At 50.2% G+C, this 19,382-nt stretch overlaps 8 protein-coding genes across 8 annotated transcripts; 5 read left to right on the plus strand and 3 right to left on the minus strand.

Annotated features, from left to right (window-relative positions):
- Positions 1-89: 89 nt before the first annotated feature.
- BO66DRAFT_381637 (putative MFS multidrug transporter) lies at positions 90-1,983 on the plus strand (the record flags this gene model as incomplete). Its single annotated transcript, XM_025645965.1, has 3 exons — positions 90-230; positions 294-1,114; positions 1,195-1,983. The coding sequence occupies 3 exons, from the start codon at positions 90-92 to the stop codon at positions 1,766-1,768; spliced, it is 1,536 nt and encodes a 511-aa protein (XP_025500229.1). The 3' UTR covers positions 1,769-1,983.
- A 2,397-nt stretch (positions 1,984-4,380) lies between these two features.
- BO66DRAFT_422924 (cupin domain-containing protein) lies at positions 4,381-5,172 on the plus strand (the record flags this gene model as incomplete). The annotated part of the gene is made up of 3 exons (XM_025650081.1): positions 4,381-4,728; positions 4,791-4,856; positions 4,908-5,172. The coding sequence occupies 3 exons, from the start codon at positions 4,381-4,383 to the stop codon at positions 5,067-5,069; spliced, it is 576 nt and encodes a 191-aa protein (XP_025500230.1). The 3' UTR covers positions 5,070-5,172.
- Positions 5,173-5,332: 160 nt separating this feature from the next.
- BO66DRAFT_184712 (lignocellulolytic auxiliary activity family 14 protein) lies at positions 5,333-7,171 on the plus strand. Its single transcript, XM_025642406.1, has 5 exons — positions 5,333-6,152; positions 6,206-6,290; positions 6,353-6,381; positions 6,430-6,566; positions 6,622-7,171. Exons 1-5 carry the CDS (start codon positions 5,596-5,598, stop codon positions 6,717-6,719), a joined length of 906 nt encoding a protein of 301 aa, XP_025500231.1. The 5' UTR covers positions 5,333-5,595; the 3' UTR covers positions 6,720-7,171.
- Positions 7,172-7,622: 451 nt separating this feature from the next.
- BO66DRAFT_442208 (sulfite oxidase) lies at positions 7,623-9,367 on the minus strand (the record flags this gene model as incomplete). The annotated part of the gene is made up of 2 exons (XM_025651407.1): positions 7,623-9,096; positions 9,147-9,367. 2 exons carry the CDS (start codon positions 9,365-9,367, stop codon positions 7,623-7,625), a joined length of 1,695 nt encoding a protein of 564 aa, XP_025500232.1.
- Positions 9,368-11,318: 1,951 nt separating this feature from the next.
- Positions 11,319-12,689, minus strand: BO66DRAFT_331709 (polysaccharide lyase family 1 protein; the record flags this gene model as incomplete). Its single annotated transcript, XM_025644103.1, has 5 exons — positions 11,319-11,657; positions 11,710-12,040; positions 12,094-12,219; positions 12,279-12,425; positions 12,490-12,689. The coding sequence occupies 5 exons, from the start codon at positions 12,687-12,689 to the stop codon at positions 11,319-11,321; spliced, it is 1,143 nt and encodes a 380-aa protein (XP_025500233.1).
- A 2,703-nt stretch (positions 12,690-15,392) lies between these two features.
- BO66DRAFT_184744 (uncharacterized protein) lies at positions 15,393-15,914 on the plus strand. The gene is made up of 3 exons (XM_025642407.1): positions 15,393-15,547; positions 15,605-15,718; positions 15,787-15,914. Exons 1-3 carry the CDS (start codon positions 15,522-15,524, stop codon positions 15,866-15,868), a joined length of 222 nt encoding a protein of 73 aa, XP_025500234.1. The 5' UTR covers positions 15,393-15,521; the 3' UTR covers positions 15,869-15,914.
- A 236-nt stretch (positions 15,915-16,150) lies between these two features.
- BO66DRAFT_442210 (uncharacterized protein) lies at positions 16,151-17,159 on the plus strand (the record flags this gene model as incomplete). The annotated part of the gene is made up of 3 exons (XM_025651409.1): positions 16,151-16,474; positions 16,522-17,060; positions 17,126-17,159. 3 exons carry the CDS (start codon positions 16,151-16,153, stop codon positions 17,157-17,159), a joined length of 897 nt encoding a protein of 298 aa, XP_025500235.1.
- Positions 17,160-17,443: 284 nt separating this feature from the next.
- Positions 17,444-18,024, minus strand: BO66DRAFT_394717 (uncharacterized protein). Its single transcript, XM_025648058.1, has 2 exons — positions 17,814-18,024; positions 17,444-17,756 (listed from the first exon to the last, which is right to left on the minus strand). Exons 1-2 carry the CDS (start codon positions 17,987-17,989, stop codon positions 17,552-17,554), a joined length of 381 nt encoding a protein of 126 aa, XP_025500236.1. The 5' UTR covers positions 17,990-18,024; the 3' UTR covers positions 17,444-17,551.
- Between the last annotated feature and the right edge of the window lie 1,358 nt (positions 18,025-19,382).

The raw sequence follows: 19,382 nt of genomic DNA on the forward strand, positions 1-19,382 counted from the left end.
ACATGTCTGACTACTCCACAGAGCAAGACAAACCGCCAGGTGAGGGCTCCGGGGTGATGTCTTCCTCTCCTGCCCAACTCTCGCCCGATATGCACCGTCCACAGCCATCATCATCGCCACTGGATGCAGCTACGATAGAGAGGTTAGGGCGAGAACGACCCCCCACCTTCTCGAGTATCTGGTCTGAGTTGGCCTTCTGCTTTTCTATCATTATGTGTCAAGTTCTGGCAGTACGACCGTACCCCGATGTCCGTCGCATAGCTTTTGAGATGTCTAACATGTATTCAACATAGGAATACTACATTTCCGGCTCCAATGTCCTTCTTCCGACGCTCCTTGACGAGCTGGATATCCCCTCGGCACTGTCAATCTGGCCGTCCACCGCTCTCTCCCTCGCGGTGACGTCTACCCTCCTCATCTATGGCCGCCTCGCGGACATGTACGGCGGGTTCATTATGTACTTTGGGGGAATGGTGTGGCTGACTGTCACCTCCCTCATTGCCGGATTCTCTCAAAACTGGATGATGTTGTTTGTGTTTCGTGGTCTGCAGGGGCTGGGCTTAGCTTCCTTCCTTCCCTCCAGCATCATGATTCTCGGAAAGGTCTATCGCCCTGGGCCGCGCAAGAACCTTGTCTTCAGTGTTTATGGCGCCTGCGCAGCGCTGGGGTTCTTTGCTGGAATTTTCTTCTCGGGCCTCGCAGGCAGCTTCCTCACCTGGCGCTGGTACTTCTATATCGGCTCAATACTGTCTGCCATTACGGCTCTTTCGTCATACTTCTCGATTCCGAATGATTATTCCGCTACGAGAGCGTCGTCAAAGGCTTCAATGGACTGGATAGGGGGTATATTGCTTGTTCCCGGGGTCGTACTATTTGTCTTTGCGATTGCGGATAGCGCGCACGCGCCGCAGCAGTGGCGAACACCGTACATCCTTGTCTGTCTCATCCTAGGCGCTGTCATCTTAGGTGCCTTCGTCTACGTGGAGGGCTGGGTGGCCGATAAGCCTTTGCTGCCCGGAGATTTGTTTTCTGTCAGGTACATGAAGCCGATCGTGATCTGTCTGCTGCTCATGTACGGCAGCCTGGGAATTTTCCTTCTCTATGCCGCGCTCTAGTATGCCCTCACCCCACCCAGCCCCAACTTCCATCTCTCTATCTCTTCTTCACGCATCTACTAACGCTCCGCATCAACAGCATGGAAGGTATAATGGGCGCAACCCCACTCCAAGTCGTCGCCTGGACGACCCCGATGGCCGTGGGCGGCCTGATAATATCGATAGTCGGGGGCCACATCCTGCATAGTTTGAGCGGAACCCTTCTCATTATTCTTTCAGCCCTGGGCTACTTAGGCTCAGGCCTTCTCTTTGCGGTGTTCCCCAGGGGAGGCAACTACTGGGCCTTCGTGTTTCCGGCCATGATCTGCGGGACGATCGGCATTGACATCAGCTTCAACGTGACCAATATCTTCATCACAACAAATATGCCCGGGGAGCGCCAGGGGCTGGCGGGGGCGTTGATCAACTGCACCCTGCACATGGGCATTGCCGTCATGTTGGCCTTCGCGGACCTCATCCAAGTCTACACGGAGGAGTACCTGGACACAAAAGAGAGCTACCAGGCTATCTTTTGGTTCCAGGTTGGGCTGTCAGGGCTAGCATTGATCTTGATCGCGCTGTTCGTCAGGATTGAGCGCGCCAAGAGTGACCTGACGGTTGATGAGAAGCGGAGGTTGCAGATGGAGCAGGAGGGCATTTTAGAGGATCCTTGATCCCGTTGATGGATGTAACATGCAGATGATGATGGAATTTTGGGAAGCGTGTCAGCATGGTATAAGGGCCGAACTTTGCATTTCTTACATCTGTCGTCCCTGTTTATAATGATTCGGTAAAGCGTTTCGACAACAAAACTTCTGACAGGGCGGTGAGGAGCAAAGGATTTACCGGGATATAGATAATGACAGAGCCTAGATCACACAAGAAATGCAGAGTAACGAACGGTAGTCTGACCAAGGCCAGCTGAGATTATATCTTAATGAACGCAATTTGGTCGCATACGGGGATGCATCGCGGCAGCTTTGTCCTTCCATTCTAGCCCCAATTGGACGGATTATGTCCTATTTCCTCCGACGAATTCAGCCAAGCCCCAACTTCACAAAGGTCTCTTTGTATGCAAAGAACGATAGGCGGCAGATCCCTTTGCAATATTCATTCCTTAATGTAATTGTCATTTGAAGAAATGCACCATCGCTGTTGGATAGTCGCAGATCTACTCTATTACAGTGTAGGGCGAGGTTGAGAGTAGAAATGAGAGAATCGCGAGATAAAAGCTTTTTTGCAAGCAGCGGTACGTAATCTTCTGACTGAGTAGGTACAACATATGAACTCAATATGAGCGAGCACATCCGATGCCAGGGCTACTAGAGCTATTAGTTAAGTTACACATTGCTCATGTGATGGGTATCATGCTACTTGTTGTCTTCGACTAAGATTAACCTGATTCTCACCCTGTTTAGAATATGACGTCAATCTTATTTAGCAGTTGAGTCACTTATACTCGATACAGAAGTCTTCCCATAGAATGCTATTCCGATTGTTGAATCAAGTAGAGACGGAGACGGAGGACAAGTGGGAGCGAAACGGGTGGAGTCCAGAAGATGTTCTGATAGTCAGAAGGGTCATGATTAACAACATGACCTGTGCCATGACCAATATTGTCCTGGTCGCATCAGTGGTTGAGTGCCTTGTCTCACATCGGGAAAAATGAATATGACTGTTGTTAGACCAATACTCAGGGTAGGAACTCTGCTTCGTCAATATCCAACTGCGCTTTGATAACATCTCATCAAAACCTGTAAAACAAAGAGTGTATTCTGCGTACAAGAGTAATTTGCAGTATGATGATTGATATTCGCCTTTCAAGGCTACTGTCACTACTGTCATTGGACCATTTCTGCTATAAGGAGTATCCAGGGCCGGCTGAGCAGACATACAAGAGCTTTTGAACATCCGCACCCGCATGGCTTTTCCGGGAACTGTTCGAGATCACCACTTACTGGAATATTATCGATAACTGCCCCGATCGGCATCAAGAGTATAAAAACTCTGCTTGTAAATCGACCATATGTCTCATTGACACATACAATCTAGATGTAAAGCATGGTATCTATGTGGCTGAGATCCCTCAACACGCACCAAAACACCCGCGTACTCTCTTTGTCATCGCTGAAACTCCTTTTTTCCATAACCACTTTCAGGTATCCTCCCGACCTGAAGCTTCCTCCTTCCGCTCTACCTATTGCTGTGCTTTTGACCGCTGCTGTCGCGTTGCTCGCCAACATTGGAGCAGGGAAAACCTGCGGTAAGCAAGTCATCACAACCATCACACAACTGGCTAGGCTGACAACAATGCTTTCAAGAAGGGGCAAGCAGTAGGTCCTTTCCCACGGCTTGCTGGATCACAGTCAATTAACTCGGCCATGCAGCGAGACATTGTTGTGGACAGTCGTCACATGAGAAGCAAACGCCAAAACGAGTATTGCAATGAACTAGCAGATGACACTCAAGAAGAGAGTATATGTTATATCGATGCAGAGCTCGACGAGTGCATAAGCGTTGCAAGTCGGGATATAGAGGCGGAAACACAGTGTTGGCAGAGTGCACTTCAGGATTGCTCGGACAACGTAGCTGATAACGCTGACAATGTTCACCCCTGCTACCAAATCTGAGGTAGCATGAGGTAAAACGTATCAACACCTCTAGCCATTCACGGACCCAGGTTTTAGATTCTAGTTGCTGCGGCTGAGCAAGCAGGTTGTGAGCAACCTGGCTGCCCTAAGGTGAGGTGCAAAGCCTCAAGGGGGAGAGAATGCCGCGGCTATGGATTAGTTTGGGCTTTTGTCGATGTATGTGCTTGGAAGACTATTCTTCTGCATGTGAAAGGGTCAACTATCATGTATATTCAGAGGTTTCATCTCTCCAGCAGATTGGTTCAGTATCCATTTGTATTTCAGCGTCTATCAGCAGTATTAGTGTATCTTCGGGCTGGCAAATGTGAGTGGTGTCGATGCTCAGCTTCCTGCTACAAAATGAAAGAAAGCAGGCGCTAAAGCGAGAAAGCTAGTGGATGCTATTGACAGCTTGCATTTGGATTGACTTCTCACGGAGCGAGAGCAATGTGGATCACAATTATCAATCCTATCGGTAGTCGGGTGCTATCCAAGAAATCTTACCCCGCATCCATGATTCGGATTGAGGATCCGACGACCCGAAGTTGTGCAACCGTGCGTCGATATAAATAACTTGTTGTTATTCACCTCCCTGCTTCGGAATTTCTTGCACTTCCCAGTCATATACACAGCTCCAAATAATGTCCAGCCCAACAATGCAAGTCGCCCCCGAGCTCTACCTGATCCCCCCTACCAAACACTCTCCCAACTCCCCCTTTCCCGTTATCGTCTATCGCGGCGCCCTTCTTGATCGTACTCCAACCGGTGCCTCGGAAGCCATAGAGTTATCTGAATGGGCCCACGGTGGTCATTGGAAAATTGGTGGCGAGAAGGTCGCCACCACACCTCATTATCACGGCACGACCCACGAAGCCTACACCGTTCTCCAGGGAAGTGGGACCTATCTTCTCGGTCGATCACCGTTGGACCCCGAGACAGATGAGAAGGGGAATTCCGTGGGCGTGAAGTTTGTCGCGAAAGCAGGTGATGTCTTCGTCTTTCCGGTACATAGTTCCAAACCACTCTATTGAAGGAAACTTATGTCTCACGATGAGGTGAATTACAGGCTGGAGTCACGCACTACGTGACTGAGACGGAGGACGACTATGAAATCATCGGGTTCTATTCCTTGGTGAGAGGCAGATTAGCTCTTATTCCCCTGCTGCAGACTGATCAGTGGCAGAACGACCGAAACTCCAGAGAGAGTCCGTATGATATGGAGTATGCCTTAGACTCGGTTGAGAAGACCGATGAAAAGCGGCATATGTGTAGGCAAGTGCCTGTTCCGGCCCACGATCCGATCTACGGTACGGAAGGGATTCCGAGAATCTGGCGAGAGGAGTGAGAGCATGCTGACCATATGTTCCAATCATTTAACTTAACGTAACGACCTGCACTGAGATTATGTCTCTCAGGAAGACTCACTAGTGCATCGCTTCTCTTTCTAGTCGACATTTTATTTTCGTGAAGTAGGACATAGGTCTCGAACTGTTGGCCCCCTGCGATCTGTAATTACAAGGAGAGCGGGATCGACCAGTTGTAAGACAATATGTAATCAAACACGAGATCACAAAGTCAACAACAAGATGAGGAAAAACTTGATGCAGGCAGCTTAGAGCCGTGAAATGAGGGTCGAGCGGTAGAGGTTCGTATTCGAGCTGAGTCTGAAACAATTGCGGGGGCCGAAGGATTAGGGGTGCGCGCCTAATTTACCCAACTACTAATCATCATTTTCTCCTCTAGGCTTTAGCGTCAGGGCCCAAAGTGAACTGTGTTGTGCTCTCGGGAAATGAAACATACAGAAGATTATTGCTGATTTGTCTCACAATGTGGTTTCCCGAGCAGGTATATAATCTTGGGCACAATACAAGATGAACGAATCTCGTCTCCCTCAGAATCACAATCATATACATCTGAGAATCACAAACATGTTACCCACATTGGTGATTCTTGGCCTCGGTGCCGTCGCCAACGCGCACGTCGCCGCCTGGGCGAAAGGAATGTACTGTCTGAACGGCACCTCCGGCACTGATGACCCCAACACCAACACGGCCGTCAACCCCCTATACATGCTCGATCAGTCCGACTGGTGGTTCCAGCACGACCGTAGCTGCGACAGCTTTCCCCCCGCAGACGGCGATTTTCTCGAGCTTCCTGCCAACGGACATTTCACCGTGGAGCTGGCGCACAACCGCGCGCAGACGACGCTCTCGTACAATGGCCAATACGCGGGCGAGTGGCCCGACGGCAACGACCACCCTGGAGACTGGTCGGGTCCCGGAAGCCCCCCTGACTGCATCCAGGATGACGGGGCGATGCACACGCAGAATCAATCCATGGCTGCAGGAACGGCATTCGCGATCAGCTATCAGAGCGACTTGACCCAGGTGACGATAGAGAACCTTGTTGTCTTTAGTGTTTTGGAGCAGTAAGTGTTCACTTGGATTTCGAGACGTCAAGTGACTTACACGCTTGATGAAGCACCCCGTGGAAGAGACTGGCTACGTACGACGTGCCGGATCTCCCTGCCTGTCCGCCTGCAGGCTGCACCTGCGCTTGGCTTTGGGTAAGATCTACATACATACACACCTAACTTCGTCAGACAATTCCATTGACAATTAGTCATAGGTTCCCAACGGTTGCGGACAACCTAACATGTGAGTTACATAGACCCTATCTTGTGGGACAAGGACTAATGTGTTAAGGTACATGCACGGTTTCAAATGCACCGTGACGGGAGCCAGCTCGACCAAGACTCTTGCTGCGGCACAAGCTCCTGTTTACTGCGGTGACGACTCATCGAAATGTGTCAAGGGCGCCAAGCAGATGATCGCATGGAACCGTCAGTACTCGATCCGTGGCGTTGCTGCCTCATTGCTGATAAGAAGGTTATACAGAACAATCCGGTAACAATGTGGAAACCCCCAGTGGGGTCAGTCCCGCGTACAGCAGCGTCTTAGGGTGGGAGAGTGGTATGATCATTTATTGCACCTAATAAATACTTGACTGACCACAAACCACACGCAGGTGCTCAAAATGATATTTTCAGCTGAACAGCCGGTCCTTGGTGATTACCTCAATGCAGCTTGAGTCGAGGATTTCTGTACTATATCTTTGTCAATGATTGATAATGGCCGGTGTGGATTGTGGCATTTCGGATTTGACTGTAGCATACACCCTCTATCGGGGACGAGTCAGCATTGATCCCGCCACAGCCCTTTCCAGAAACTGTACCACGAGAAAGATTTTGTGACGGCTATCCACATTGTCGAGGGCAAAGAGTTCGTCTCTGCCCATCAGAGTAGCATGGTCATATTGGGTAGACTGTGGGATCACAGAACCCGTGAAGCCACGGAGAAAATGTGATTCCAGATCTTGCGGTCGGAACTGCTTGCAATGGTCTTCGACGTATCACTCTCAGGTACTAGTCAGGAATTGTCTATGAGAGCCACCTCAAACGCGACGTGATGCCCGAAACTCACTCCCAAGCACGCGAGGTCTTGTTCAAGTGATAGCCTCACATCTGCCTGAGTTCGCTATTAGAGGCTCCCCTGCTGTCTATGAGCTCTCTGACATGTGATTCTCATAGCGTCGAAGCTACCTTATAGCTTATCTAGTTTAAAGCCAGAAGGACTGGTCGCAAATCAGATTGTTAGACAGTAGCAGGAAGCTCTAAGCTAATGGGACTAAATACAGCAGCCAGCCTACAACTATGGGTTCGTAGCACCCAAGCGATTGTTGAGGCATTACGGGCAGGCAAATGGACGACAGAACTCCTTAGCATCAGATAAGATGAAATGACGGAATCTCTCATCCTTGATTGGGCGATAAGCCGCGGGTCGTGGAAATAAGCTCGGGGAGCATTCGTGGCTATCAGATTGGTCGCGGGTGGGCAGAATCACTCGTCGACGTCACGGGGATGAGTCTTCCAGTACTCATCCAACTCTTTGTCGCTCAAACTAGGGACAGCATCGTAATGAGTGAGCGGTGCTAGAGGGATGCCCAGCTCCTCGAATTTCGCAAGGCGTTTCTTGGTCAGCTCGTGGGTCTTGTTGACACTGTACACCTTGACGCGGTGCGCGGAAGACGTGACGTGCAAACCCCAGTTCCAGGTCTGACGGATTCCAATCGGCTCAGTGTTGAGAGCGTTGTCCCATGTCCTCACGACCAGCTCGATCCATCCTTCTACATCGCAGGGAATATCAATCTCCCATGTCCGCCACGTCCATTTGCCCTTCTTGGACAGGCGCTCCTCCGGGACTGCATACCAGGTGAAACCGCCATCTGCTGAGAGCTCGACACGCTCCGGCCAGCGTCCACCACCACTGTAGGCCCATCCCTTGCATGCAATTGACCCGTTGTGGAAGATAACTTGGTGCTGCCAGGGTGACATGATCGCCGAGCTGACAGGCATCTCCTGGATCTGGATCCCGTCAATCGGGCGCTGGTTGTACTTGCCGACCTGCTGGTTGAAATAGAGGTATTCGCGGCTCTGAACTGGAGCAATTGAAGCATTCTCAATTGCCTTGATTCTATAAAGCCATTTGACGGACCTCGCCCCGATATACCCGGCAACCATGACGCGTAAGGGGTACCCATGGATTTTGGGGAGTGGCTCTCCATTCATCTCCCAGGCGAGCATGACCTCATTAGCCTTGACCTTAGACCAGGGCACGCTGACCACGTAGTTCATCACTTCCAAGTCCTTGACGTAAGTCTCCGCGCCGTATAGTTCGAGATGCTTGGCGCCGTCGATCAACCCTCCACAATCCTTGATGACCTTCTTCAGGCTGATACCGACATATCGAGCTGTTCCAATGGCTCCTTCAGCCCACGGTGCTTGGGGCACCTCATCGCCTTGACCAGGATATAGAGTTATCTGTTCGATTCGACGAGTTCCAGAGCATTGCATGGTGATAGTCTTCTCCATGCGCGCGAACCGAGTTTCGTCCATCAGTTCGTCCAGGGTGTACGTCTTTGGGTTCTTGACTAGCCCGTCTAGCTTCAGCTCGAACTTATCCTTATCGATCAGCGGAATACCGCCGTGATTGCGCACGAAGTGCAAGGGATTCGGGGTAATGGGCTTCGACGTCACCAACCGTTTGGGCGGCTCTCCGTTGTACGGGAACTGCAAGAGATGCAGCATGTCGGGATGCTTTTCTTTCAGGACCGTTTCCCACGAGTCATCAGCCACGGTTGTCAGCTCACCGCCGATGGCAGCATGCCAGGCTTTGAAGTCGTCCCCCGACAGTACGGGGTTGGTGCCGGGGATAGGTCCAAATTGGTAGTCCGGACAATCCGGAAAGGTCTGAGACTTGAGGATTTCATGCGCCTTGGCCTTCTTCTCGGGGTGATCCTCCCATTCCACATATCTGGCAGTGAATCAGCTGGATAATTGAGGTCGATAAGAAATGAGACATACCCAACCCAGCCCTCTCGTTCCCGAGCAAACAATTTATCGCGATTCCCAACCGCCTCAATCGCCACTTTGTCTTGCTTGATCTTGGCCGGCGGACGAGGATATATGTGGATGGTCTCTTTGCCGGTCTGGTCGAGGATAGGCAGCTTGTGGCCTGCCATGCCCTGCTCAATCATCCACTCATCGGGGCGATTCTTGGTATCTGATTTCTGGCTAATTTCCATTTTGAAGGTGTGCTCGCGAAATTGAGAGCCGGTTCGACGTGCTCAAGTTGTCTAGTCGTAGGGCTGAGAGTGGGTTGAGGAGGTGTGTTATCTGTTTATCTGCTCGCAACGAAGGAGGGGCAAGTCGATCAGTCGGATTCGGGAATTGGTGATTGTCCAATGACGTCTCCCAATCGCGTCCAGGTGGCTGTCACGTCGGATAAGGCGGAGTCAATCACATCAGCTTCTCGTATTTCTCCCCGACCGGACTTCCTGGGCTGGCTTGCAGGGGTCGAGAGAGGACAAAGCCACATACCCAATGCATGGTCCATTTGCTTGCACAGGACACCAGTCCCAAGACGGCATCTTTAGAGTGCTCCATGCATTTTGCTACCAAAGATGGCCTGTGAATGTCTCAAATGATAGCCTATTAGATCCTGGTTTCAAATACTAGGGCAGCACACCTCGTGTCGGACACCACCACGTCATATGAGTGCGCCGTGGTTGCATCGCTCATAATCCCACCAATCATTCCAGCTCGATTACTCTGCGATGTTCAGAGGTGAGAAACAGTGGCCGTCAACTTACAAGCTCTGCCATAGAACAGAGACGTCGAAGGGAAGTGGGGGGAGATCATCCTGAGCTCCACTCGGCCCAAAACTCATCCGGAAATTCCGAGCCTAGACCCTGTTTCGCATTCGCCCAGGAATGTCAACACCAAACCTGCAACATACTGAAGGTATGAGCTCATCGAAACTCTGTCGCATTGCCTCTGCCGCTGATAATGTTTCAAATAGCTTTCTTGAGGCAGTAGCAATCTTTGACTCGGTGCCAGAACCCTTGTGGAACTAAGATGCGCTGATGCGACCGTAGAAGTTTGGCCTAATTGAGAGCCTGAGGCAGTGCACGTCGGGGGTCCATCTCGCACAGTGGTCACTACCACTTCAATTGTCCTTATCGTCGTACAGCCTCTTGTACTCAGTTTTTTGAGAGATTTTTGCTCCTTTCAGGTCCCTGACATATGCACAGTCTAGTCAAGGCTTTCGACTGGAGGAAGAATATTGCCATTGACGTGCAGCCTGAACACCACGAGGTACTCCGAGTATATGCGAGGGACTACAGGATGAGTGCATGTGCACACTACCCGAGCCCTCTCGATTCCTTACTCCGTATGAATGGGTGCAGTTCTTATCGGGCAAAATTTTCCTTTTCGTTAATGGTTAAGACCGCATGGAAGCTGCGGAGCGCCGGCAGCGTACCGCTAGGTATTCCACCCACAGGGGGCTTCAACCGGAGAACCCTCATATCGTCATAGACTTTGCTTTTTCTCCACCACAGACTCTAGGAATAGCGATAAGGAAACCACAAGTACCCGGCTAATGTATCCAGTGAAACAAATAAATCCGAAGAAGGCGAGAAGAAATTTAGTATACCTTGGCGAGGTAACGTGGTGAAACATCGGAAATCAGCTCCAGTTTCTGGCACCAGACCCCGACTCCTAAACAGGTATGAAGACCGGCATTTTTGCATTGCTGACTCATACGGGGTCTTTATGCAAAAGCGTTACTTTTGTGCGAACGTGTAAATCGTTCATTAATCTATCCCGAATGAATGTACTGTACATCTTTACCATCTTTGAATTTAGGCAGTTACTCCACTCGGTGATCCCCAATCTACAAGATACAACTCTACTTGGACTTCAAAATTGAACTTCAAAGAATTTCGATTGTACAGCAAGCTGCGAATAAAGTAATAGTAAGAAAAAGCGCCGGATCTAGCCCAGCGTCGAAGGAAAGTAGAAAGAAGGTACACAGAGCACTTTATACATGGGCTTGGCGAGTCATCGGCGGAAAGCGAAGCGGGCCATGTGACGAGTACCAGATCGCTGGCATCACTTGTACATGTCCCAATAGGACATGTGCCATAAGAAGATACGCCTTTTCTCCATGGGTTGTTGCAAAGAGTCAGCTGCTTAGACGTGGCCAACACCGGCGTTAGCCATGGTCCAGGCGGCAATGTTGGTAGGTGCCTTGGCAGGGGCGATGTTCTTGCCCTGGAACTTGCTAAGGATGCTGGTGTCGGAGCCGCTCATGGAGCCGGAGGATCCGAAAGCGTTAAGCTGGCAAGAACGGCCAAGGTAGGACTGGCAGAGCTTGTTGGTGTTGGCGTCGGGGGAGCTGAACAGGGCGCCCTGGTAGGGGGACTCAACCACGGTGTCGACGTTCTGGAAAACGTTACCCTCAGCCAGGACATAGCCACCCTGGCCAATCTCGAAAGCGTGGCCCTCAATGTTGTGGAAGAGGTTGTTAACCTATCAAAGTTCTTAGTGGGGTTCCGGTTTCCGTAGCTTCGCGGACACTTACGGCGTGAAGAAGGGTGTTGCTCTGAACCTTGGGCATACGACCGGACAAGTAGTAGAAGTAGTTGCCCATCATCGTGATCATGTCGTTAGAACCATCCAGATAGATTCCCCAGTAGTGGTGACCGTTACAAGTCGCGGAGTAGTCGGAACGGCCGTCGATCAGGTTGTAGGAGATGGTGACGCGGTTATCGGCCTGGGTACCAAGGACAATGTGCTGACGAGCAATGCGGGCAGTGGTAACGTGATCAATCCAGACGAGATCAGCGTTGTTAAGGGTGATAGCATCACCACCCCAAACGTACTTAGGGTTGATATCAGTGATAGCGATGTTCCTGGTCCGGGTCAATGGGGGAGTCAATGCAAGTACCGTGATGGAACAACCCACTGGATGATGATGTTCTTGGCACCGCTGACCATACGGATACCCTTTCCTTTGATACCTCCAGCAGAGCCCTTGCCGACAAGACTCTTGTTTGAGTTGACAGTGATACCGAGGACACCCGCCTTGTCACTGCACCACCTAGTCAACACTTGATCCCTCAACGGATACAACGAGTTGAATAGACTTACTAAGTGATGGAAGAGACCTTGGGAGCGTTGGGCTCGTAGTTGTTGCACCAGTTGTCCTTGTTAATGGCCTGTTGGCACTTACTGCCTGTACCCCACGGACTGCAGCCGCTGGTGGTCTCGGTGCCCTCAGTTCCAGTGAAGTCGAAGCTGTATTCAGATGGTTGGTTAGCCATGTTGCTCCACCTGCTGTCTTGAGGAACGAATGACTTACATCTTGTCGAGAACAATGACACGGGGCTGGCTGTCGCCCAAGTACGAGACCAGCTCGTCATTGGTCTTGGGGTAAACCTCAGCGGCGCTACCACCACCGGTCACACCCTTAGCAAAACCCTGGGCGGCACCAACGACACCAGCGTTGACGCTATTCGCGAAGACAGCCGCGGCGGCGGCGAAAAGAGTTGTGTACTTCATGATAAGCAGATGAAAAGAGTGTAAAGGAAAAGGAATGAATGAATGAGGAAGAGAGGAAAAAAGAGTGTGGTTTGATGGTTGGGATGAGCAAGTCAAGTTCATATCTTATATAGAGAATCCTGGGTGTCCTGGTGGAGTTGGAAGAAAACCCCTGTCTGCAGCTGAGACAGGGTTACCCAATTCATCAAGGAGCTGGAGCCAGGCGCCGAACGTTGGACCCGTTCGCCCATTGCAGCAGAGTAGAACCGGAGGTCCATCTGCAATGGGACATGCTCCACCCTGAGCAGATTCGGGGTTCTTGGCAGCACCCACACAGGCCAATTGTTTGGTCAGGAACAGGATACTATGCCCGTTCCACCGGAGTTCAATCCCTTCTAGAAAACATCCCTTGGCAGGACCGGTTCTACCATAGCATCGATAGCATGAACGAAGATGAATCCATTGAATGAGGCTTTTTCTTTGCCCCGCTCGCAATTTCACGGCACCCCATGATAAGAGGTCAAGTTTGGGTACTGAAGAGTGCCCACCAAAAGCTTGCAGCTGAAGATCGGAGGAACACGGAAAGCTTAGTTCTTGATGGACTAGCTGGATTGATACGGTTGAGCATGGTTGAAGAAGTCAAGACTGAGGACTGTACGAGCCCACGAGGGAGCTTGGAGAGGGGGTCGTTGCTGCCTGCAGACCCTGACTGAAACGCTCGGACCGAATCGCTTTCCGTCGCTGCCGAACACCGCAACAGTCACGTGCAGCGTCTAGACCTAATCTCATCTCACGTGAGTTTTAATGCAACAGTCCTGCCAAGCCTCTTTTGTCTCACCTCAATATCTGCTAAGAGTCTTGGTAGGATCACTACCGTATGATAGAATAGATTGATTCCCCACGAGGTTTAGAGATACCAAGACTTGAACTGTCAAGCGCCTAAGACATTTCTGGCTTCCGATGGTCTACGCTGCGATTCTATTAGCGGATCAATGCCGTTGAGGATGAAGTACCGATGCAGCCAAGTATAATTCATCTTGTCGTAAGGATCCTCTGCTAATTCGAGTTCCCGCTGCTTGATGATAGCTGGCGCTTCTCCGAGTCATGGTGGCTGAGTCCCGCGACAAGCTACTACACCGTCGCTGAACACCGATTGTAAACTTTCTACAGAGTATGTTTACTACAGCACAATTTCCAGATTAGCCGTCCGCTATCTTCGAGCACCTTTCATTGGTACACAAGAGAAACGTCTGGTAGCTTCATCAAGTGTGTCATGAATCAATGTACTTCTCTACTCTATTCAAGTTTATAAATTGCACCTAACTGTGAGTGGCAAATTGTCATCTCTAATCCGAGCCCCTGAAGTTTACCGCCAGGTGGGACTCTACTACAGTATACTCATTTATCCTGCCGGAGCCGTAGCCTCGACATCCGTTAAGTAGAACGCTCGAAAGACGAGCTCTTTTGTGTTACCTCAATACTTCCAAATATGGTTCCAAGAAAGCAAGTAAGGCAGCGAGGCATGGGTTGTCCCATTAAACTGCAACAATTCTCAATCAAAACAATGTAGTAGATACATGGCTGCCTTACTCGCTTGCTTGCTTGACGAGGTGCTTAGAGAATGTCGCAATGCCTCATTTGTCTATAAATATGCCTAACGGATATGTGATTGACTACCCCACTTACTGGGAGAGATGCTGGGAAAGGTGCTTGGGCAGGTGCTTGGAGAGGTGTTTATTACCCCTATCGGATAGCATCAGACCATAATATGTAGCCAGCTAATGTAATAGTATATATTACACAAGATGGCGGCCATTGTCTGCCTCCTTGAGTCTTAACATTTCGAGTTTTGATGATCTCGGCCCCACTCTCAATAAATATATCGATTCTGAGAACCTCGAAGTCTCCGTCCTCCTCAATGCGCCAGGGTAGGTGATAAGGCGCAAAGCTACCTGTATTCAAGGCAAGCAACAACTCAAGTCATGGGGACAGGAAGAAGGACGGAAGATTCCAGCAGGACCCTCGCTCCGCACTGTGTATGTAGCTTATTAATGCCTAAGGCATACATGAGCTGGTGCCTGACAGGCTGCCGCGGCGCCTGTGAACAAGTCAACCTTTAGCGAGAGACAACCTGCCGGTAGATAATCCTCACGTTCGTTACATTCGGAGAGAGGGTTTCATCAACTAGGCAGGCATGTAGCTAGAAACGAATATGGAATGGATCGCTTCGTTCTTTTGTTCTATTGAGCTCAACCAGTCAGTTGCCGCGGCCGGAGGAAGATAATTCTAAAACACTGCCAGGAGAACAAAGGAGAATGCGGCCATTCGCTTGATCCAGCCTTACAGGACAGGATGTAGTCATCCAGCCTGAAAATTTTTTCCAGCCGCAGGAGAACAGCCCCGATCAATTTGTTGTGAATCGATAGACTTCGCGTTGCAGGATCCGGACCTCAACCGGTTGGGGTCCAAGCCACATTCCTCCCTACACCCGTCCACGTGCTCAACATATGGTCTCCGACAGTTATTTCAGTTTGAATGATTGAAATCTGTGCTTCTGTTTTGAGCAGAATTGCGCCCAATCGACCAATCGCGCATAGCTTACCTCTTTCCCTGGAATCTTTGGGGGCGAGCCTGCGGCGGCAATGTCGGGCACAGTACTTAGGGCTTCAACATCTCGCACTACTCATCTTCATTTCACTGCGATCATCAGTCGAGCCTAGTCTCGTCACTTACAGTTTCATATCACTCTCGAACGAGTTTGATCTCAGTCAATATTACCTAACAAAGAATGCTTACATCCTTAGATAAGATCCTCCGTTACTTGCATTCAGGATCTCACGATCGCAAGGTCAAATGATACCTCAGAAAAGCCACACAAGGTCCAATCTACAGTTGATCACACATTGAGCACAGTATCAATACTAACAGCGTGCTAGAATCAATCAAGCAAGACCTCCAAAATGCACTACGACCCATAATAACAACAGAAATTCACAATCCATGGACGACATTCGACGCTTCATGTGTGGAGGACTCGGACCGCCGACGCTGTAAGATATGCGCCCGCCACAATTTTTCGAGCCAGCTAATCCTGGAATTGAGTCTGGAATAAGAACAGCTTGAAGAGCCACATTCAACGAACGCACCCGGGCGCTTCATTCCCCAAGAATGCCATCGATTTGTTGTGGAAATGCTTCTAATTCTTCGCTCACCATCCGTTTACATGCGAGTCGACCGACAGGATAGCCAACGAGAGAGTCGACGCAGATGCCTTTCAACGAGCAGTAGCCTTGATCGCGCACCAAGGCACTGAACTGTTGGGAGCACAAGAGGCAGGAGATTACTATTGGCGACTTGACGAGACGTTCTTTCACAGAGCCCATTTCGCAAGGGTGCTAAGAAGCATCGGTCTTTTGGGGAGCACCCAGGTCTTGTCCACTTTTGAGCCACCAGACTATTCCCAGTCTTCTTTGGACGATATTATGGATGTGCTGGCTACGACACAGCCATTTTCTGTAAACCTAGCACCGTCACCAACTCAGCTGGAAGCGGCTGTCAGGAGACTGCTCGACGCGAGATTCTCAACCACAACATACCGGCTCAGACACACGGAGCTCTCGACCTTTTTAGCCTTACTTCTCCGGGTGAGGGTTTCGAATGTCAAATGGGGCAGGGATCATTACTTTGGGTCATTCGCGGACGAGGATCCGGCGGATGAGGTGTTGGCTAACGCGATGGCTGCAAGACTGATCGGCAGTAATAAGGCAGACTTTGACAAGGCTTTAGAACTGACGATGGATGCATTGGTAAGAAGCCTCTACCCATCCGTCAACTAAGATGCTAACAGGTGCAGCCAAATCTTGTGCCACGTTTCCATCAACTATGGACAACTCTTTTCCAGCCTCCAATGTCGGATTTTGACGTGGAACTCGAACCAAAAGATGAAAATATGTTATCGCGTTACTTGGCCGCCGCTTCATTGTTCGTGCCTTTGCCTGAGGCATTGACACCCGCTGGTTTGCGAGATAGACACATCAGTCATAATAAAGTCGGAGCGACTCAAGATGAACCTATTCTATCATTGCCGAGTCTCGTCCACCACCTCCAGAATATGCCAGATTCCCACCTCATCCTGGCCACGAATCTTCACGATCCCCATGCTCCAGCAACCGTAATAGGAAGCTTCATTCCTAGTCTATTATGTGCAATGTCCGACAGCAGCAGCGGAACCCGAAGCCGCAAGACTGGAGACGCACACCTCCTCTTCCAGCTACAGCTGGACTTCCGACTGATCCGATGGGAAGGACCTCACACACTTCTGAAGACCTTGATCAAGACCAATTACGAACTTGCCTCTCTCCACGCCGTGGATGCAGAGAGCGGGCAACAGACGTGCATGAAACCTTACTATATCGGGAACTCGAAAAGAAGCACTGCTAGGCTGCTTATCCATCCAGAAGGGAGTTCGGTGTCATTGCATGGCTCAAATGATTTGAGCACTGCAGCGGTGGGGAGATATAGAGAGGTAACGAGAAGTGACACGGGAGATAAGGATTGGGAGGTAGTCGTGCAGCATTGCACAATTCATATGTTCGCCGTGGTCTAAATATGTCTAAAGTTCTGAGTCATACAGTTCTACCACAAGATTCATTGGGGGTGAAACTGACGGGCTCCTTCCACGGATGCCTAACGCTTCCGTGGCGGTATAAATGTACATAGTTCAGAGCGAAGGGTCTCTGGGCCTTCCTCTTCTCTTTTGGTTCTTATGAATGGGACTCTTGCCTGGAAGACTGTATGCCTCTCGAATCCTTACAGAGCATTTAATAATTCATACTAATGTAACTGCAAACGCTCGTCCAAGTTCTCCGCTATGCACCCTCATCTCACATGTACCGGTCCCAAAGTAGTGCCGCGCCAGCCAACACGGCCATCGAAGTTTCAAAGGCCGCAACCGGTCTCCAATTGCCGCCATTCCGATACATGACCCACGCCGCCACTAGACGAGAAGCTATCGAGGAGAACATGATCAGAGTATCGCGCTGGTATGTCGAGATAAGATAGTATGTGCCAAGCGCAAGAGAGGTCAGACTACGAGGACGATCAGCGACCGGCATGCTGTGTGAGTTGTGAGATACAAAGGCTTACCCTATGCATTGAACAGCGCCGTCAGGCGTTCCGGTCAATGACGAGCCCTCGAAGTGGGCGACCGATGATGGAAACAGGATGGAGTAAAATGCATTTCCGAGAAGGAACACGCCTTGGGCGGCGAATACAGTGCTTGAGACGCTGCCCATGCGGAGACCAAGGTTGTGGAAAGACATGATTTAATTACTTTGTGGTTTGGTGAATTATGGTGATTTGACCGAGTGAGCTTATACTTGGGTGCGCGAGGCTTACTATTTTTATACCAAGGGGGTTTCGTGGGGGCTTTCGGGTTCGCTCCGATCGGCCGCCAAGTCTAAGCGTTGCTGCGGCCCCTCGGATAAACTTTCATACGATTGTCCATACTACCTAATCTCTTGGCAAGAGGAGATGGGAGGTGAGAAGAAAAAGTTCGAGAAAGGAAGATAGAATAAGAGAACACGAGCATGCGTAGGAAGGTTCTCTTGAGATTTGCCTTGGAAAAGACATATAGAGCGGAACTTTTTTCGGAGACCATAGCCTCGCGTCTGTCAGGCCCCGATCGGCCGGCCAGTGAAGGGGGAAGTTCTCCGCATCGTACATGCCAATGGAAGATGTTGAAGCGGTATTTGTGCCGGGCGGTCAACAGATCGAGGATGGCGTTGACCGGAAAGAACTTCCGCGTGGTGTCGAGCATAAATCTCCTGCGGGGGTAAAGATCGGAGTCTTCTTCCATGAGATCGATGTATTATTTTGTACCCAGGGCGAAGTTGTAGAGGGCGGAGCAGAAAGGACAGGCGGGCACCCAGACTTTCTACTCGATTTATCGCCACACAACTACTTCATACGCGGCATCGCCTGTATAGTACTTCAACACCCTTGTTACAAGGGTCCTTGCTAAGGCAAACTACAAATAAATTTTCTACCCAATGATCACTTGTAACCCGATACGGTATCAGAAGATAGATTTCGGTCCCCTGCATGGACCACTGTTAACAATAAGGCTGGAGTTCGATATCGATCACGTGTATTTGGGGGCTGTGTAATCTTTGAATAAAACAGCTATCCTCGGCTGCGATAATTATATGATTAGTATGTTTAAGCCTCACCAATTCAATCTTCCGCCTCGTGATCAGGTGACGCTCTCCGCCCCCCGATTGACTTGGCTAGTTCGTCCGCGCCACGCGGAATGCAGAGATGTCCGCTTCCATAAGAATTCATCATTATGAATATGACGATTTTAAATACAAGTTGTGCAAATGTGCGGCTGTGCCTTATTTAGGACTGAAAGTGGTCAGGCTATAGTTGGAATGAGGTGTCAGAACTTTTTGGGTCGGGCAACGTACTTTCGGTGGCCTGTTTCTCTTCGGCAGCTGCAACAGACGAGACGTCCTTGGCTGTGTTGCTTCCTGTGTCCGTGGTCTTGTCCTGGTCCAGGCCTGACAAGAAGGAACATGAGTTTCCCAAGTGGGGCGACCTCTCATGCTCGAAAGAGTTCAACATACTATCAGAAAATTTCTTCAGTTTGTTATCGAACAACAGACGTGGTCTTCTTGGCTGTGTCTACGACGCCTTTCACTATACTGACGGTGG

The sequence above is a fragment of the Aspergillus aculeatinus genome (assembly GCF_003184765.1).
Source record: "Aspergillus aculeatinus CBS 121060 unplaced genomic scaffold BO66scaffold_51, whole genome shotgun sequence".
NCBI lineage: Eukaryota > Fungi > Ascomycota > Eurotiomycetes > Eurotiales > Aspergillaceae > Aspergillus > Aspergillus aculeatinus.